Below are 19,216 nucleotides of genomic sequence, written 5' to 3' on the forward strand. Positions count from 1 at the left end.
TAGAAAATTTTTTCTTCTTCAAGAACCACTATTTATACAGGAGGACAATTTTTTAATGTCATCCACTCATAAAAAAGAAAGGAAAAACCAAGAACAATGGATGGGTATTGCCTGATGGCGGCTCATGCAGGGACTAGTGCTGTATGACCTTCAGCCAGTCACTGAACCTGTCTGGGCTTCCACCGCCTGACCTGTAGTTCAAGGAGACTGGAGCAGGCATTATAAGGATTCCTTCCAGCTAAAACATTAAGTTATGCTTGGTATATTTTCAGTAAACTTTATTCCGTAACATCAAACAGCTAAGTTCCCTAAATAAGACAACCCAGTAGAACACAGAATGATTTCAGGCATGGGAAAGGCCAAACCAAGCTTGGCATATGATTTGGCAAAATAACCAACAGTCTCTATTAGCACTTCCTCCTAAGAGGACTTCAGCTGTATTTCTGGGAGGATTGGCTCTTTTAAGGCAGTCATCCACAATTTGGAAAAAAATAAGCATATTAATAAGCCATATATGTTCAAATCATAACTACATAAGCTACATAAACACATATACCTACTACCCCAAGCAAAGGATAGTTCTCGTAAATGAATGAACTGATTTTCTCGGCACATTTTTATTATCAAAGTAACTTTTTTTGCTAACATGAAAGATCATGCTCAGTGACCATACGGTAATGGAGACTGTTCTGAGAAAAAGAGTATGCCTGCGTTTCCCACGTCTTGTCTTTTACCACCTCACCCCGGGATCAGTCAGGATATTGAGGTGCTGACCCTCCAGTCAAGGTGAAGTCTCTCCAGACCAACAGTTGACGGGCAGTGAGCTGATGCGGTCTGGTTTTGAACTAACTATCGCTCTCCGTTGCCTCTTCACGTTTTTCTAGGATCTGAAGTCTTCCCAGAGCTTTTACACAAGGTTAGCAAGATCAAACTTCATAGGAAAAAAGATTTCAAATGACTGGCTTTGAAGCAGAAAGCCAGAGAATCCCAACTGGTTATCCTAACTGCAGCACTAGAGTAGCAAGTAGATTCATGCAGACGTTGAAATGCTCACTTTCTGCACATACTGTACCTACCATTTTACCCAGGGATAAATTTCTACCACAACTGAAGGGAAATCATACTTTGTCATTCTTAAATAAAAAGAAGCCCGCAGGCTTCCCAGGGTTCCTATCTGTGGTGTGTGTACAAGAGCACACACTCGCATGCATACATACTGTATACACATACACACAGGTATCTGTGTGTGCCTGATACAGGCCAGCACACGACACAGCCACTGAGACTCTCTGTTTCCTGATGTCATCAACAAGAATCCTACCCCTAGGCTTCTAGAATCTTCCTTTGAAATAAGATGTCTTCCTTTCATGGACCACCCCTAGCAGACGCTGAAGATAGTTCAAGAAATGAGACTGAACATCAAATAAACAACCCAACCTTATACCTAAAGCAACAAGAAAAAGAACAGCAACAAAAGAAACAAGACTGTATGATGGACCGAATTCTCAGCACAGCAAAGAGAATTTATCATCTCCAACGCCATGAATCAGTCTTCAGTCCCTTTTCACCCACTCCATCTCAGAGGAGGGAAAAAATAAACAAACAAACAGCAAATGGGTTTGCAAATATGTTTGCTTGGTCCTGCCTTTCACAAGCCTTTGTAAACCACATTAAGAGAACAGAACACCTGAAAGAAAGCTGAGCAAAGAGAGAAGTTACCTAGTATTTTAGCAGGACCACTTTGAATCTGCACATCAGCTAGCATAATACCCTTACTAATGGCACTGGCTTTTTGAAACAAGAAATAGACATTATTTGGCTCTGATGATGCAGTTTCACGTATATTTTACAGAAGAAGTTCATCAGAACTGAACCCAAAAGTGAAAATCATTCTGACTTGATTGAATTATACAACTTCGATCATTATGGAATCATCTCAGCATTAAAAAGAAAAAGAAAGGAAAAAACAAAAAAAAACTTCCCGAGATTCTGCAATAGCTTCTCTATGCTCTGAGTTGAGCTCGCTTGCTCCAGGGTTGCCAGTGTCTAACAGTAAACAGCCCCGCTGCATTTATTGGCAATTACTGTTGAAGGTCACACATCAGCAGCAAGCCTAAATTCCAGGAAAAAAAGAAGCTCTTATGTAACTGCCGCCTGAATGTTGGCAGGTGCCCAACCCAGCAGTTCACAGCGATGTAAAAAAGTAGGACACCTCCACTCTGGCTTGGACGTCATGAGAACGCCCCCTGAAGGTGAAACTGAATAATTCTCGTGTTTCTCTGTTTCTCTCTCCCCCTTGCCCCCCTGCTGAATTTTATTATTGACAGGGGTCTCCCTTGCTTGCAGAAGCAGCTCTTGGTGGCATGGTGGCAGAAGCCGAGGACTCGATACTGGCAGATACAGGCGGGCTGCAGCCACCTTAAGGAGTGGGAGCACCCATCTCCCTTTTCCATTGCGGTGAGTCACTAACAGGCTCACGGGCAGTGGTCCTCGCCTGATGTGAACTGACCTCCTCAGGTCCAAGTCCCTAAACTACATATTCTTGTGACCCCCATGTTCTTATGATCCAAATCCTAAAGGAAGTCAACCCTGAATATTCATTGGAAGGACTGATGCTGAAGCTGAAGTTCCAAAACTTTGGCCACTTCAAGTGAAGAGCCAACTCATTAGAAAAGACCCTGATGCTAGGAAAGATTGAAGGCAGGAGAAAAAGCCGGGGACAGAGGAGGAGATGGTTAGAGATAGCATCACCGACTCAATGGACACAAATCTGAGCAACTTCAGGAGACAGAACGGGACAGGGAAGCCTGGCATGCTGCAGTCCATGGGGTCACAGGGTCAGCCTTGACCTAGTGACTGAACAACAACATGATTCCCTATACTTTACCTTCCTACATGTCTCAGTTAATATTGGCTTATAATACTGTCTGCTGCTGTGGCAAAACCATAAACTCCAGAAGGGCAGACTGTGCCTATTTGGGGCACTGCTGGATCCAAAACCCCTAGCAAAGCACCTGGAATGGAACAGGCACTTAAGCGTTAGATAAACTAATGTCTTGGGCAGTCACTGGTGTCTGTTTAAAGCCAAGAATGGGTCATGGGGTGTTTTCTTTCTGGAGATGACAGAAACATTCTATACCTCTCCCCTCATCTGTCCTCTTCCTGAACCCCAAGAAAAAGGTAAAATCAGGTGGTAATGATGGAGACCTTGCCTCTTGATTTGCAATAACAAAAAAATCATGATCATCATCATAAAAAAAAAAAAAAAGGAAACCCTCCTCTCTTTCTGGTTTCAAGTGAAATTTCACTCCAGGATAGCCGAGAAGGCCTCCACCATGCACTCTTCCTACAGGGACTCTGACCTGTCCTCACTTCGTCTTCCTTTCTCAGAGCACACACAGAGACTCAGAAGACACTGTGCTATTTCTCCAAGCAGTTCACTGCGCCTCTTCTCTCACAACAGCCGAGAGGCCTGATCATTGAAGAGTAGTGGTCCCCTCCCATCCCAGGGATCACGGCTCTTCCAGATATGTCATAACCCTGGCTCAGGGACAATTCCTCAGCAAGGTTCAAGTCTGAAGTGCTGGTTTGCAATTTTTAGGTGGGAGGCCTTGCCTGTAACGTGGGCCAGCGTGAACTCTCATTAAGTTTCTTAATGGAGTTGCTGCAGAACTCCAGCTGTGGGCTGCTGGTTTCCACCCTCACACATGGACAGCAGGCTTGGCAGGGGAAACCTCAGGAGCTGTACTCATTTCCAGAACAGCCATGGATGACAAAAGGCGATCAGGCATCTCTGCTTAGAAGGCCAGATCCAACAGCCTGCCGGCCTGGGGACAGTGTTGGTGTCCCAGGGCACGGATGGTTGCCAGGGGTAACAACAGAGAGGGGATCCACAGTTGCTTCCTCAGGGAATTTTCAAAGAATCCAAGGGGCTGCCAGAACATTCTTCTTTTATAAACAGACAGTATTCTATTTCCTAGCGTATAATTATAAACACACCTGCTCCAACTGGGGAATCTTTCCATAAGCGAGCAATAAACTCCCAGCCAGGAGACCCAAGTTCTATCTTGAGCAAGCCAACACATCAAATGATTACTATGGTGCAAAACAGAGTATTAATAACACTGCAGACTCCGATAAGGGAGGGCCTTCCTTTCCTGACTTCATCTGTATTTAAACAAATAGGAACTCAACCTCAATATTCTAGAGGAAAAATTCAAGTCAGGGAAGCATTTACAACTCTAGGTAGAAAGAAGAAGAGTCGAAGGCTGCCAACATGAAGATTCAGCGTTAGACGTTTTGCTGGCAAACAAACAACCCGGAAGAGAGAGGACTAAACAGGAAGTAGCAAAAATCACTGTAGTTAAAGGGGTGAACCCCCTGGACAGCCTGCTGTTTTTCTCGCTTTCTATTCACCCCAGAGAAGCATGGCCTCCTCACCTGTTCATGCTGATCGGTTTAAGGAGAAGCCTGAGCTTGCAGAATCTACTGCGGTTGAGCAGTAAGCCTCCGGGCCGGCAGCTGAGCCCAGCGCTAGTTCTGCCTCACCCGCTATAGCCGTCAGAACTAAGGCCACTCACGTTACCTCTCTGAGTGCCTCCATTCCCGAGGGACCTGAAAATTCATAACCACTCACGTCGCTTTCAGCTTTAAAAAGTCTGTGATTCAAATTCTCCTTAGGGGTATCTGAACCATCTCTTAGTGTTTCTGAAATTCTGGTGGTAGCTATTAGAGCAGGGCTTATATTCTATTTGGTAGAATACCATCAAATACCATCAAAAGAAGGTATCCATTGGTCTACCAAAAGAGCAAACAGATATCTAAAGAAGTAGACAAGAAAATTAATTTTTGAAAGTCAGATAAAAATTTTTCCAATGTGCCTCCTTTTCCTAAGCAATTAGACTCCCTCAACTACATATATTAATTCCCCCAATTAATCCTTTCTATTATCATTTACCAAACATGTATCACATACTATAGATGTGGCAAGAAATCTTGAAAAATGTTTACAAGAGAGAAAATATTTAGGAGGCCCTCAAATCCCAAACAAGATGGCCACTCGTGAGTCTCCAGGTTAATTCTGAGTAAATGAAACTAATTTGATACCTAAGTATAGAAACCATCAGATGACATTTCAGTTCCTCAATCTCGAGGTGGTTTTCCTAGAATTGAGAAGCCAAGGATATAGTATATTCTGAATTCCACTGCAAGCCAGCAGCTGAAAACTCTCGAGATTGCTGTAGAATTCGCTCTGCACTTTGACAAAATTTTCTATGACCCCCTCACACTTAACACTTTCCAACATACAGACCAAGAGAGCAGTGGTTTGTTTTTTTCTTTCACCACTTGCAAACTGTACCCATATAGTTATTTCTTTTTTGCATGAGTGCTTCACATAGAGAGAGAGAAGCATCAGCACTGAGTTTCAGAGATCTGTTAATAGCCAGTGCCAACCACAAATTCAGCTGAGCTTCTAGACAGTGAATGATTGAAATTTTATCACAGTTTAGAAAATCTTTATCTAGACTCGGATGGGCTCCAAGGACAAATGGCAAACAAACTCATGGGAAACGCTAACACAGACACGAAGGACTTGACTCACTCCCAGAGGCATGCTACACAAAGTCAGATACTAGATGCTGCACAGACTAGGGGACAGGTCACAGAGTTCGCTGGGAGAGGGTCATGGAAACATCACCATGGGACACTTAAAAAAAATGAAATTAGGACCTCAGCATTATCCAATTCATCAATGGAGATGAGCTGGAAAAGAAAAAAGGGGGGAGAAAAAGAAGGCAATGTTAGAACAGGAAATACAAGCGAGCTAAGTGTTAGAAGCTTTGTCACTGTATTTCTCATCGCTGACTCAGGTTGGAGCATCGTTAGAACACAACCGTCTTGAGAGCTGTGGGCATTCTGGACACCACTGCACCCTGGCATCTCAGGCAGGATGCTGCCACACTTTGTTTACATGCCAGGTATCAAACCTCGCAGGTCCAGACTTCCCTGGTGGTCCAGTGGTTAAGACTTCATGTTCTTAATACAAGGGGAGTGGGTTTGAACCCTGGTTGGGGATCTAGGATCCCTCATGCCACACAGTGTGGCCAAGAAAAAAACAAACAAAAAACCTCACAGGTCACTGAACCAAGAGCCCTGAATGGCACTGTTGTGCTCCCTTGTAGAGAAAACTTGAACTGAGCTGTGAACAAGGGCAAGATCCCCGATCAAGAACCATGTCCTTTCAGAAAAGGATGGGAGAGAGTCGGGTTAAAAGCTAAACTCCTATCAACTCAGCTTAGGAGAAAATTCTCTCCTTGGACTCATTATACCATTGAATGGGGGTGGGGTGTCTTGAGTTCAAACTACCATTGAGATAAATCAGACCCAGTTTCAATTTAAGCAAGCAGTGGGATAAATCAGACCCAGATTCAATTTAAGCAAGCAATAAGACCAACATGTTCCCCAGCCCAGATATTCCAAATCCTGATACTATTGATTAAAGAGACTAGATTCCTCCAAGGTGATTATTGCCTACCTGAGTGATATTAGGAACAATGAAATGATTTATTAGCACCAAGTTCAAAAGAAAGAAAAAGAGGATTAATGACAATTATGCATGTTTAATGATAGATGGAGGATCCTTGATTTTATTATGTTTCATTAATATTTACTTTTGCAAATTTAAACTCCTACTAGAAACACTGGTAGCTGGAAATATTAATAGTTTATTTGCCCAGAGAAAAGAAGCACTAGTAATTAACAGGGGATTGACAATTCATAAGAAATGAAAACCCTGATGTTACTTGAGGTCAAAAACTCTCTAGTAGTGTAACAGGTACCATTATTCAGAAGAAAAATGGAGTTTAAATAAATTGAGATATTCTTTCACATTATCTGTTGGCCTCTGAATTTCTTTCCAAAACTCTGACTCTTAAATCAAAAATATCTTAATAAAAATCGTACGGTAGGTAATAGAGCAGCCGATATATAAAATAACCATGCTTTCTCTTCAAGCAGGGCCTAGGGGCATGAATATATTCTACGAATTATAGAGAGATTCAGGGTAAATCTTAGAGATGTTTAGCGATGGGAGGTAACTATTTTATTTAACATGGTTAAATCTATAGATTAAAAGCAGAGTTGGCTAGGCCTTGCACACACAGAATGGTTGCAAAGCCCTGATTTTATAGTTTATTAACTTTGAATACACTGTTGAGAAAGACACAAGAATCACATGAAAATGTATTCCATCATTATTCTGGTGATCCTTTTTAATATTCCACTATATTATACTATCCTATATTGTATTTTAATACCACTCTCTGGTAAATATTGCTGGCCCATTTGGAGACACCACAGGAAAAGATAATTTCTTTAATTTCTAAATGATCATGATTTAAATTTTGTCACCATCCTCTGTGCCCCGCCCCCACATTTCCAGCACGTGTCACAGTTCTTGGACGGGCACGTCTTAGGCAATGGACCAGGACAAGTGTGCTGACCACTGTCTTCTCAGATATGACTCTTAGGCCTGATCCAAACCTCAGGTGATGTGAGGGCCCCGCAGACCAGGAGAGAGGACTGTGAGGACTCAGGAGAGGGCAGGAACACAGAGCAACCGGCCATCCCAGCAGGGTGTTAGTCATGGGACAAGCCCCACTCAAGAGGCAACGAATAGGAAAAGTAGGCCAAGACGACAGACTTGGCATTCACACTTGCCTTCGTGTCCTGAGCACCCAGTTCAAAGGCCACTTCACTTACTTTATCGACTAACACCCACTGTGAGGGACAGGGAAGCCTGGCATGCAGCAGTCCATGGGGTTGCAGAATCAGATGTTACTTGGCAATTGAACAACACCCCGACCTGGTTTGCCTAAGAAAGGTTAGTTCTTTGGGTCTGGGTTCTTCCCATCCTTGAAAGAGCTGGCTCCCGCATGTCATGCCTCTTTACTCAAACAGAGGCAGCCAGTAACCCATCAAAGGCATTTTCCAAAAGCCTTAGTGAAACAGGACAGAGTGCAAACTAACAACGAAACTGGAAGAAACACAAATCATTTAACGCCCCCCTGCTCCCCTTTAAAGCGAAGGGTTAAGCAGCCTCTTCCCGCAGTCCGAGCCTGGGGCCAGAAGCAGCATGGCATCTCTGTGCGGTCGGAGGAGCTGCTGACTAGCACAGGTTTCTAGAATGTCCTTCTTGGTGGCAGAGCATTTCCCGTACTTGCTTCTAGTATTTTCACTTTGACCAGGGGGATGACAGCTCCAACCCGACGGGAAGGAACTGTCATCCTGCCGCCAAGCCTTTCTCTGCCAGGATGTGGCTAATTTCTTCACCAGATGAAGAGGGATTTGAGCTGCACCCTCAGGAGCTCCTCTCAACTCTCGTAACTCTTTCACAACAGCCTGCATCATCTACTGAGCTCTCAAAGCCCTGGCTCTATAGCTCTCCACGAGCTTTCTCACAGGCAGGGTGACAGCATCTCGGATCGTGTCCCCAGGGGCCAAGACAGCATTCTCCCTGTTGGCCCGCCATGGGGAGGGAAAGGCGGCAGAAAGCACACCTTCCACACGGCCCCGAAGACCCCTGCGCGCTTTTCTGCCCAGCAACAGACTCTGAACCAACTCCTTGTACTTATACTTTCCACGCTCTAAAAAGAAAACTCACTTGAAAGTATAAGCACAACTTACAAGGTCACTGGAGTAGAGACGCAAAGCTTACCTCAAGTACCTTGGCTAAGAAAGAAGCAGACATTCTCAAGAGGAGAAAACTGTGGTCCCCACAGTTTAAAATTGTGTTTTCTGCCCCAAAGGTACAAATAAATTCACAGCTGGTTAAGGTCCCTTTGGTAGAGTTTATCTTATTAGGGAAAGTGAATGAGTCAATTTTTTAAAAACACGAGTTTTTAAAACTAGAGTCAATTTTTTAAAAACACTTCTTAAAGTTCACTCGAAGAAAAACAAACATCCTGTGGAATAAATGGCTATTATTTACTTATCTGATAAGTGTATTCTCTTTTACTGTCCTCCTCACCTTATCAAGGGCAAGACCTAGCTGGGTGTCTACACAGCGCAGACTGGTCATCTCGTTACTTCCCATTTGTACCAGCGTTCCTTGCTTTTATATTTATAAACTCTATTCTGGCATATTTCCACCGCAAAATTCCTCCTGAGTTATAAACACTTATTTTCCAAGTAACATTTATTCAAGTTTGAATTTGTACATTTTACAAGTTTAGACTGATGTTTAAAAGCATTGTGGTTTGGGGCCAGTGGAGGAATGTAAACTGCAAAAAGGACTGTGTACCTTTCTGTTTTATTTGCTTTTATCCAAAGATCCGCACACGTTGAATTGCTCTAATATTAAGGACGGACACTGCTTAGGTTAGAAAGCAAGATTCCGACAGTGTTTTAGACTTTCAAGAATCTAGTTGTCACCTTCTCTTTTGACGAGAGAGGCTGTGATTTAATTATCAAACATTCTTTGCAGAGATGAATAAAAGTTATTTACTGTGTATTTGGTAAGTCAATGATATCAGCACATTTACCTACTTGGAAAATGTGGATAAAAGTGGCTTCAAGGTAGTAAATGAATATTATTGCCTTCAAAGAAGACTGGTGAGACTTAAATTCAGGCCCTGTTTTTCACTGGGGGCAGAAAGGAAGAGCAATGGGGCTCTTTTTATCCCACTTGGACCAAAATCAGGGGTGCGAGGGCTGTTTTCTGTACATCATGGCTCGCTGCATGTGATCAGAAGTCTCAGCTCCCAGGGATGGTCCATTTCCCAATCTCAGTTAGAAAAGGTGACATGTCTGTCTGTCTTCATTCCAGTTAGAACTGGAGGCAGTTTCTTCATACACTTGGAGGATTGTGTAACGTCTCACCAGAAAGAAGCAAGTAAACCCACAGGTATGCTCAGCTGGAACCCAAAACTGAGGAACACACACACCTTGGTACACAAGAAGCATTTGCATTCTCACTGGGAATTTAAACAGACGGAAAATCTTGTTGTTCCTATTTTTCTGAATATAGATTGTACGGCAAGCAGCCTAAAAGAGACACCTAAGTGTATATGACTTTAAAGAGAGACTCATATGATTTAATTACCTTCAGGGCAAGATGAATAGGTTTTTTTTTTAAGTTATCTCTCCAGTCAATATGCCTGAACTAAGGTGGATTTCTAAGTGCCCCCACTCTGCTTCTATTTAATAGCAACACCTGGTTTTCACATGAAAATAAAAGGCAGTACCTTTTCTCCATAGCCTCTGTCTTTGGTCATCATTTCTCTGAGGGTCTGAAGGACCTTGATGCAGAGTTTCTCCTCATTCTCCTCCAGCAGCTGTTTAGTGTGTTTGATTAACCTGAATGGAGGGGAAAACCACGGATTACATCCCTGAAACATCTTTACATAAAAAAAAAAAAAAAAAAAACCAACTTATTGTAACTAGTCTGTTAATGAACTAATATTTACCAAAGGCTCCCAGACTTAAACAGACTTCCGGGCAGTCCCTTCACTAACAGCCAGTCGGTGTCTCAAAAGCGACACCTGCTGGTCGGCAGCAGCAAACAGGTCCGAAGGGAGACAGAGGCCCACTCAAAACTGCTGTTTATGGAGCGCAGTTATTTACCCACTGAGGATTGTCAGTAATGTGGCCAAAATATGTCAGCAGTGTTAAAAAAAAAAAAAAAAAAAAGAACCTCAAGAGTATTATGGTTGGAAATAAACACATCCCAACCATTGCTTTGTTTATACAGTCTTATCCTTTGACGGGCCCAGAAAAATAAAAAAGCAGCAGAATTCACGCTCAAGCTAACCAACCAACCAACCTTAGGGTGAAAATCAGACAGCGGTCTCTGGTCATGGGACCAGTTGCTTTTTCTAGATGATGCCCCACGGCATAAAACGAGAAACTATAAAGCTGCTGGGAAACTATAAAGACTGTGAGGCCCTGGTAGGTTTGAGCTTTCTGAGGATTCGCGGGCCGTGGCTTTTGGAGTCCGTCAGTCCACGGGGGACATCCTGCCTGCATGTGGTGAGTGGAAGATGAACAACCGGGCGTGCGGTTCTCAAAGCAGAAGTTGTCACCCAACAACAGCGTTGCTAAGTAGGACTGCACCTACGCACTTCCTTTAGAACAGTCAGAACGGACCCCCCGCACTAGGCCCTGCTGTCTTCACCGAACACCAGGCCAGCCCCGCCTTCCCGGGAACAGTGCCGCGTCTGGTCATCGGGGTTCTGCCCCAGCGAGCACCGCGGCGGGAGGGGCTGCTTACTTGCAGATGAAGCCCCCGCTTTCACACTTCCTCCTGGCGTCCGTGTTCTCCGGGAAGAGCAGCTCGGGCCGGTGGAGGACATCCACCAGCACAGATAACTCGGCCTGCACCAGGGGCCGGAGACGGTCCTCCAGGGCCGAGACGATGTCCTGGAACGGAAGCACAGCCCGGGTGAGCAGCTCGGGCCGAGGCGACCACGGGAGAGTGGGAACATTCATTTCTGACCTGAGGCATGACCACAGACTATGCTGGGTTACAGTAACCTCAGCACCGTCTGGTATGTGCCTCAAGTTATTAGACATTGCCCAACGGTTACCTGAAGCATTAGACCCTGATGCGGAAAACAGAAATAACAAAGACGTAACATCCTTCCCACCCGCTCTGTGAGATGGTCCTTATGCTACCCAAGGGATCATTCCATATGTTTTAAAATAGGATGCAAAAAGTACATTCGACAACATGGAAAGGTGTCTACATTACAAGTGTAAAAAAAATGGCCAAACAATAGTATGGACTCTACGATCCACTTTTTATCCACAACATTAATGTCTAAAGGATACGCAGCAAACATTAAAACATCATTAGTGATTTTCTCTGAGAGGTGGGATTACAGGTGACTCCAGTTTTCTTCTATTTAGTGGTACTTGTGAGTATTGCCAAATTATTTCCAATGAGCATGAATTATTCATATAATAAAATATCATATAAAACATGAGAACACAAATGAATGAACATGCTGTATCAACATGCTAAATACATGTACCCTGATAGCATGATGGTCTTCAAATGCAAAACACATAGCTGTAGGAAAGGAAAACAGAGAGAAGTTGAAAGAGCAGCAAAACCAACACAACAAACACCATATAAAGGCAAATGGCAGGAAACAGATGAGAAATTATCTCCAAAAGATGCTAAAGTCTGCCGTCTGGCTTGCTAACTGAGAACCAAGCTACCGGCAAGCTGGCTACGAAGGGCAGAACACGACACGCTGGGGAAGATCAGATAATTCACCAGGAAGCTTTGCATGGAGAAAGCCCACTTTAATTGCACTCATCTCAATCAGGGACCCAAATTTCATAGGCCCCAAATTCACAAAGAATTGAGTGATCTTTTATCTAGAAACTAAAACTTATGAATATAATTCTACTTCATCTTACATGTAACAAAATTTGTCATCACTCAATCATATTTAGGATGCATTCAAGAATGCATGAATAAATCAAACTGCTTTGGGGAGGGGGCCATATTCCCAACAATATTATGAGAGTACCCTGCAACATCCCTTAGTTTGGAATGACTTTCACAGCACAGTCAGAGAGAGGGTCGCTTTGGCAAAATTCTTTGAGAATTTTGTCAGTTTCCCTAACAGTTCTCTCTGGGAAAGCACCCAATTTCCTCTTCTTCAACAGTGACTGGTCCTAACTCTGGCAATTCGTTATCTGTCTCCAGCTTTTGTACAAGATTGAAACAGTTCTTCGGCATCGTGTTCACGAAATCTTGCATCTTTTGCCAGGTTGGAACTTCACATTGCAATTGATTTGCATTGTATTGTCAAATGTAGAACATTCGGCAATCGGGGAGAGACCAACAGACAAGGGTGGCGAAGCGATGGGCAGGGGGAGATGCCAGTGTTAAGTGAGGGGGATGTCTGAATGGGGGTTAATTATATAAGCACTGCATTTGCAAGTTAACGTTCTCACATTATGACAACTTTTGCCATTCTGAGCAATCTCGTAACTGCAGGGACTCAGACAGACAATAACTCATTAGATAAATAAGGATCGCTTTGGCTACTGGCCAAATCTTTAAAACAAGCACTGCCTAAACTTATGTATTTTATTCTGTTACCCAAGAATATGTGTAATGATCTAAGAAGAGCAGGTGTGTTTCTAAGCCACAGATAATTCAGTTTGAGCAGGAGAAAATGCTGTGTGTTCATCCAGTTATGAGTCTACAATACAGTGACCTTCCTCCTTCTAAACCATAGTGGAGATCAAGAAACACTCCATGGGGAATCAGGCTACCTTTGTTTAAGAAGTGGCTCTGTCATGACAAGGCTCAAATTGCATCCACCCAGCTCTGCGGGCTCCAGCCAAGCTAACCTTCCTGAGGTCTCTGTGCTGTATTCTCCCCTGTGGAATGGTCTCCTTACAAGCTCTTCCCTTCCCTTCCGTTCTTTAAGTCAGTCCCCCTGTCCCCTGGTCTTGGTTCCAATGTTCTTTCCCCAGCAATGCCTTTGTTGACCACCACCCCCAGCGCCAGGCAAGATGAGCTTCCTCATCAGTATGTTTCATAGCACTGCTCACTCCTCTGCAGTGTCTGTCTCTCTTACCATTTTACTTCTATCTGTGTGATTTGATCATTGTTTTTCTCCCTTCCAACAATGGAGACTCTATGAAGGTCAAGATTATTTTAGCTTTGGTTGCTGTATCCCCTGTGCCTAGGGTGGGGCTGATGAATGCATCAATGAACTCTTTTGTCTTTAGGTAACTTGTGTCACCCTCAGAGATTCATTTACTTCACTTATTAATGATAATTATTACGGTCATAAGGATAACGACCATAATAATATTAAGAAGAGCAGGTCACTGATCAAGTGACCTGGCTCACTACATGCCAGGTTCTGCTCTTTGTGCTTTAAGTGTATTGCATTTTCCATTGCTGTACAAGCATTGCAGTATAAACGATTTTGCAAGCTCTTCTTCAACAAACGGTGGTCTGTGTCCTCTCCCCTTGAACCTAAGTGGACATATGTCACTATCTTGACCCAAAGAATATGACAGAAAGGATGCCATGTGATTTCTGAAGCCAGGTCATTAAGGCAATATAGCTTTTACTTATCTATCTCTCCAGACTTATCTTGGGACCCGGCCGCCATGTTGTGAGGAAGCCCATACTCTATGGGGAGGCTCCGTGTAGATATTTTAGGTGAGAGCTGAGGTCTCAGCTAACGATCAGTATCAATTGCCAAACGTGTGGATGAGTGAGATCTCAAGGTGAGTCCAAACACAACCACCATCGGACTGCAACTGCATGAACGAACTTGAGCAAGAAACACCTTGCTGAGCCCAGTAACCTCCAGAACAGTCAAAGAATAAAATAATCTCTGTTGTCATTTCTTAGGCAGTCACAAGTGACCGGAATGTCTTAAGTCTCTTAATCTTCGTATCAGCCCCATGACGTAGGTGTTACTATTACATGATTTTTACAAGTTAGGAAATTGGAGAAATTAAGTAACTTCCCTAAGGTTATGCATTTCTAAGCCGCGGAGCCACGATCGGGTGCTGGCTTGAGATCACACTCTGCACCATGGCACCAAGCTCCTCTGAAGGATTTGTGATTCTCTAACCATGGTCCATGTGTCATCTGTGAGGAAACCACCTGAGGCACTTGTTCAAAGGAAGATGTTGATATTACGGAGCGTGGTTAAACGTTTAACATCATCTAATCCTCACTACTCTCCCTCTTAACAAAAGAAGAGCACGTCTCTTTGTAGGTACTAAGTAAACAGAGTAGAATCTAGCTAGAATTTAGTAACACTTTTATTTTCATTTGGCTCATTTGATAGAAAACTCCTCTCTCAGTTACGATTACACTTGTTTACCTACTGATTCAAGAGGCCAAAATCCCAAGATGATGGGGAAAAAAATAGGAGCTGTTACACTCTTATTCTAAGCATCCTCTTCTAACACTGATTTATTCCTTCCTAATAAGTGACAAGGGACTTCTTGAAAAAGAGATTTGAAAATCCATGAACAACCTCTGAAGACCATGACTTTGTGGGGAGTATTTTTGGGTCCCGAGGAGCTTTGCTCTCCTGGCCCAACACACACATCTGCATTTGACTACCCACTCATCACACTGATATCGCCCTGGGGCCAACCCCGGATTTTTCCCTGGCTCAAGGAAGCCCTTCAGTGTGGGGAGCCGCCTCAGGCCGGGTTACGGGTCGCTTCCATCAGCGCTGGGCATTACCTGCAGTCTCTCGATGATGTTCCGGTAGTCCCTGGAAGCGGCCAGGACAGAGTCTCTGCGGGCAGCATTGCGGGCCGTCAGCCGCCAGTTCATGGCGGTTTTCTGCACGAGGTTGTGGGACTTGAGGAAGAGGTTGTTGACCTGACTGTCCAAGTCCACGGGAATGGCAATGGCCCGGCTCTTGGCTGCACAGGAGAGATGGGGCTTGTGAGCCCACAGCTCTGATGAGAGACCCCCAGAAATGCAAACTGCCCCCCTCATCCCACAGGCAGGCGTGTCCATGCCCACAACGTTAGCGTGGATATGCAGTTCAGCTGAACCTCACTATCTGTTAGGTCGGGTTTTCCAATGTGAATTCTGAGGCCAGCTGCTGTGAGGAAAATTACATGCTACGAGGTCATACAGTTCAGGTAGGTCCAATGGGCTTCTTCAATGAATGGCTTCTTAGGGGCTCAGATATATCGATACATTTTAAGAATTATCAAAACAGGGAACTCATCTAACCAGTAAACTGCTTTTTGAAAAATTTTCTGGTTTTGTATTCTTTCAACCATCTATAAAGTGCTGTTTTAAGCCAAACATAGTACAAAAGACAACATCTAGTATGACATAAGCTATGCTGTCCAGACAAGCTGTTGTTTTCCTTTTAACCTGCTTCAAAAAAAAGGGCAACTCTGGTCTCATCACGAGAAAACCAGTCAAACCCACAAAGGGGGAACATTCTACAGATACTTGACTAGGACATCTGAGGATGGTCAAGGCCACAGAAAATAAGGAAGGTCTGGACCCACTCCAGTGTTCTTGCCTGGAGAATCCCATGGACAGGGGAGCCTGGCAGGCTACAGTCCATGGGGTTGCAGAGTCAGACATGACCGAGCATGCACACATGAGAAATTGTCGCAGACCAGAGACAACTAAACGCTATGTGGTGGCCTACATGTTACTGTGAACAGAAAAAGGGCATTAGTGGGAAAAGGGCTGAAAACCAAGTCTGGACGTTTAGTTCATAGCAATAGGCCAATCTGAGTTTCTTAGTTTTGACAAACATAGCTGGTAATGTAAGATGCAGACATCAGGGGAAACTGGCTGAAGGGTATATGGGAACTCTGTGTTATCCTGGCAGTGTTCTTAAAAGTCTAAATTTATTGCCAAATAAAAAGTTAATTTAAAAATTAAGTTAGATAACCAGACGAACAAGCCTTCTTTCTATCTGGGAGATCCAATAACGTTAAAAAAAAAAAAAAAAACAACAGTAAGACAATTCTTGCCTGTCTTCAAAGCTCCATGCCAGCAGAAGCACAAAAGTGCTGGCTGGGGTTCATGGGCTGTGCAGTTTTCATGGTCCACTGTCTCACAAACACCAACGCTCCTTGCCTTTTCTCATCACTGCCAAGACTGTTAAAACATTTCCTCTCTCTGATGATCACTGAGCTAGCGAACTCAGCAACTTGCCCCACTTTTAACCAACAACCTCAAGAGGCACCATCATATATGGGCAGAATTCAGGGTGATCAGAGCCCTATTTTATCACATCATGAACCTATAATAATGTACACCCTTTCAAAAGCTTAATCTTTTATTGTGAAATTGTGCCACGTAAATAATAAAAAGACATGAGCGCTTGCCATACACATATAAAGGGAATTAGGCAGGGAAGACTGCGATCGGGCAACAAGCCCAATGGAACACAACTGCTCAACAGCACTAAGAGCCCTACTCGTCTTCTCTGGGGTCTCCAGGGAGCTAAAGAGCTACTAGAGGCAGATAACCCTTCTCGATTTAGGAAGGAAGGCTTTCCCTTTTCATAGTATTTATGGGGAGGGGGTGGAAGAGTGCAACAGATCAGAGACCAACAAAATCAGGATGAAGTAATGGTCATAACTTCCTTTCAAAGCTGCCGACAAGGGGCGATGGGGAGCAGGAGGGGAGGGGGCAGGGGATGGAGAAGCTTTATCACCGAGAGGCAGGAGGAAGCAGGCCGCCATCTCTGACAAAGGGTGTTCCCCGGGGGTGGACATGCACTTTGCATGAAAAGAAAGTTCCCATATGGTCAACTATGTTTACCGGATTCAACAGATGACTTTCTCGAACGAGGGTCTTCCCAGCCCCCTGGACGCACTTGAGCACGCTGGAACTCGCCAAGACCTGCCTAACATTTAACCACGCAATCTGGCTTTTCAAAGCCTACCTTTCTTTGGCACTTGCTGGCTCTGAACTTTGGGGCGTGCTAGCTTGGAGAGATGAAAGGGAGGTTTAAGAATCAAGAAGATGGTGGTTCCGGCTCTGGGTCTGCAGCCTCTGGTGTGAGGGAGCTCTGCAGAGCTATGGAGCTGGTGCTGTGTCCAGGGTGGCCTTGATCACTGCTGGATGGCCTGTTTCCATGTGGGATCCAAACCGAGGTGGAGTCTTACCTACATCAGAGAGCACCCGGATGCAGCTCTCCACCGAGGCCTTCTGGCTTGGCATGAGCCAGTTGCAGTGGTAAACCCGGAACACACCTTGCAGAAGCTGCACAAAGACGGGCTGGCGAGTCTGCAAGAAAGAGGACAAGGAGGAGGCCGTGTGAAGACATTTATTTGTGAGTGGCTGAGACCCTGGTCAGAAGCAGACACTGCCCGGAACCACAGGTTCACAGACCCTTAGGCACGAGTGGGAGGGGCTGGCCAGTGATGAACAGGATTCCAGAAGTGGCCGAGCCAACGGAGACCAAGTCAGAGGTGTTTTGAGGCAATGCACAAACTCGATGCTAAGTCTGACCACTGGACGGAGCAGTGGAATCACAGCCTCAACGCTGGTGTTCTTGTCTCGTAACCAAGTGGCTGTGTGATTGTAGGCAAGTCACTTTACTTCTCTGACCTTTAACTTCATGCAATATATAATATACAAAGACTGAGGCTGACAAACTCCCAGAGTTCTTTTCAGATGTTATATGAGTAGAACCGTATTTTTTAATCAGCCTTGATAAACTGGTAAGTGGATCTCACCTAGAATACTCCTGTTTATTTCAGGCAGTGTCTCCAATGATAAAAGGAGAATATGGTTCTCATGGTGACTATGCAAAAGTGTTCATCTGCCACAGGTGAGTGCTTACAAGTTAACTGCAGAGGAAGATCTATCCCTTTCCATGATAGTATAAATTTGTACTCATTTTAAAAGAAGTCAAACAAGGACTTTAGCAATCTGACACTGACTTCCTGAAGGCATCTGCAAACTGTAATTTTGGCCTCCATCTGAAGCTATCTGCATCGGGGTAGCTTTAGACCTGCATGGTAAAGGTCACCGTGGACGGTACACTACTCCACTGGTCTGCAATTTGTAGGAGGATGTACTTGCCTATCCCCTCTGAAACACAGGAGGACTTAATATAACAAAGAAAAAAGTACTGAAAATATACTACAAAAGTTTCTTAGATGAAAGGAAAACAAGTGTAAAGTGCTAGGGGCAAAGGAAGATCAATGTAAGAAATTAAAATGGGTTATGAGATCGTGTATATGTGGAATCTAAAAAAAAATGATACAACTGAATTTATGTACAAAACATAAGTAGACTCACAGACATAGAAAACACACTTGCAGTTACCAAAGGGGAGAGGGATAAATTAGGTGTTTGGGATTAAAATATACATGCTGCTGCTAAGTCACTTCAGTTGTGTCCGACTCTGTGTGACCTCATAGACAGCAGCCCCCCAGGCTCCCCCGTCCCTGGGATTCTCCAGGCAAGAACACTGGAGTGGGTTGCCATTGCCTTCTCCAATGCATGAAAGTGAAAAGTGAAAGTGAAGTCGCTCAGTCGTATCCGACCGACCCCATGGACTGCAGCCTACCAGGCTCCTCCGTCCATGAGATTTTCCAGCCAAGAGTACTGGAGTGGGGTGCCACTGCCTTCTCCCAATATGCATGGGAGAAGGCAATGTATATGTAAAGAGATAACCAGCAAGGACTTAGTGTATAGCCCAGGGAAATATACTCAATA

General features: G+C 44.2%; 1 protein-coding gene across 7 annotated transcripts in view; it reads right to left on the reverse strand.

Annotated features, from left to right (window-relative positions):
* The window catches only part of ITPR1 (inositol 1,4,5-trisphosphate receptor type 1), a 352,734-nt gene that overhangs the window by 120,521 nt on the left and 212,997 nt on the right, over positions 1 to 19,216 (reverse strand). For 5 of the 7 annotated variants that reach the window (XM_070777089.1, XM_070777087.1, XM_070777086.1 and 2 more), the window contains 5 exons: positions 17,656 to 17,776; positions 15,245 to 15,429; positions 11,270 to 11,418; positions 10,245 to 10,356; positions 5,731 to 5,763 (listed from right to left, as the gene is read on the reverse strand). In XM_070777089.1, the coding sequence (XP_070633190.1) occupies positions 5,731 to 5,763; positions 10,245 to 10,356; positions 11,270 to 11,418; positions 15,245 to 15,429; positions 17,656 to 17,776 (600 nt within the window). The remainder of the gene's footprint in view (positions 1 to 5,730; positions 5,764 to 10,244; positions 10,357 to 11,269; positions 11,419 to 15,244; positions 15,430 to 17,655; positions 17,777 to 19,216) is intronic. The other 2 variants (XM_070777091.1, XM_019984553.2) reach the window with 1 other exon arrangement.

The sequence above is a fragment of the Bos indicus genome, chromosome 22, assembly GCF_029378745.1.
Source record: "Bos indicus isolate NIAB-ARS_2022 breed Sahiwal x Tharparkar chromosome 22, NIAB-ARS_B.indTharparkar_mat_pri_1.0, whole genome shotgun sequence".
In the NCBI taxonomy this organism is placed as follows: domain Eukaryota; kingdom Metazoa; phylum Chordata; class Mammalia; order Artiodactyla; family Bovidae; genus Bos; species Bos indicus.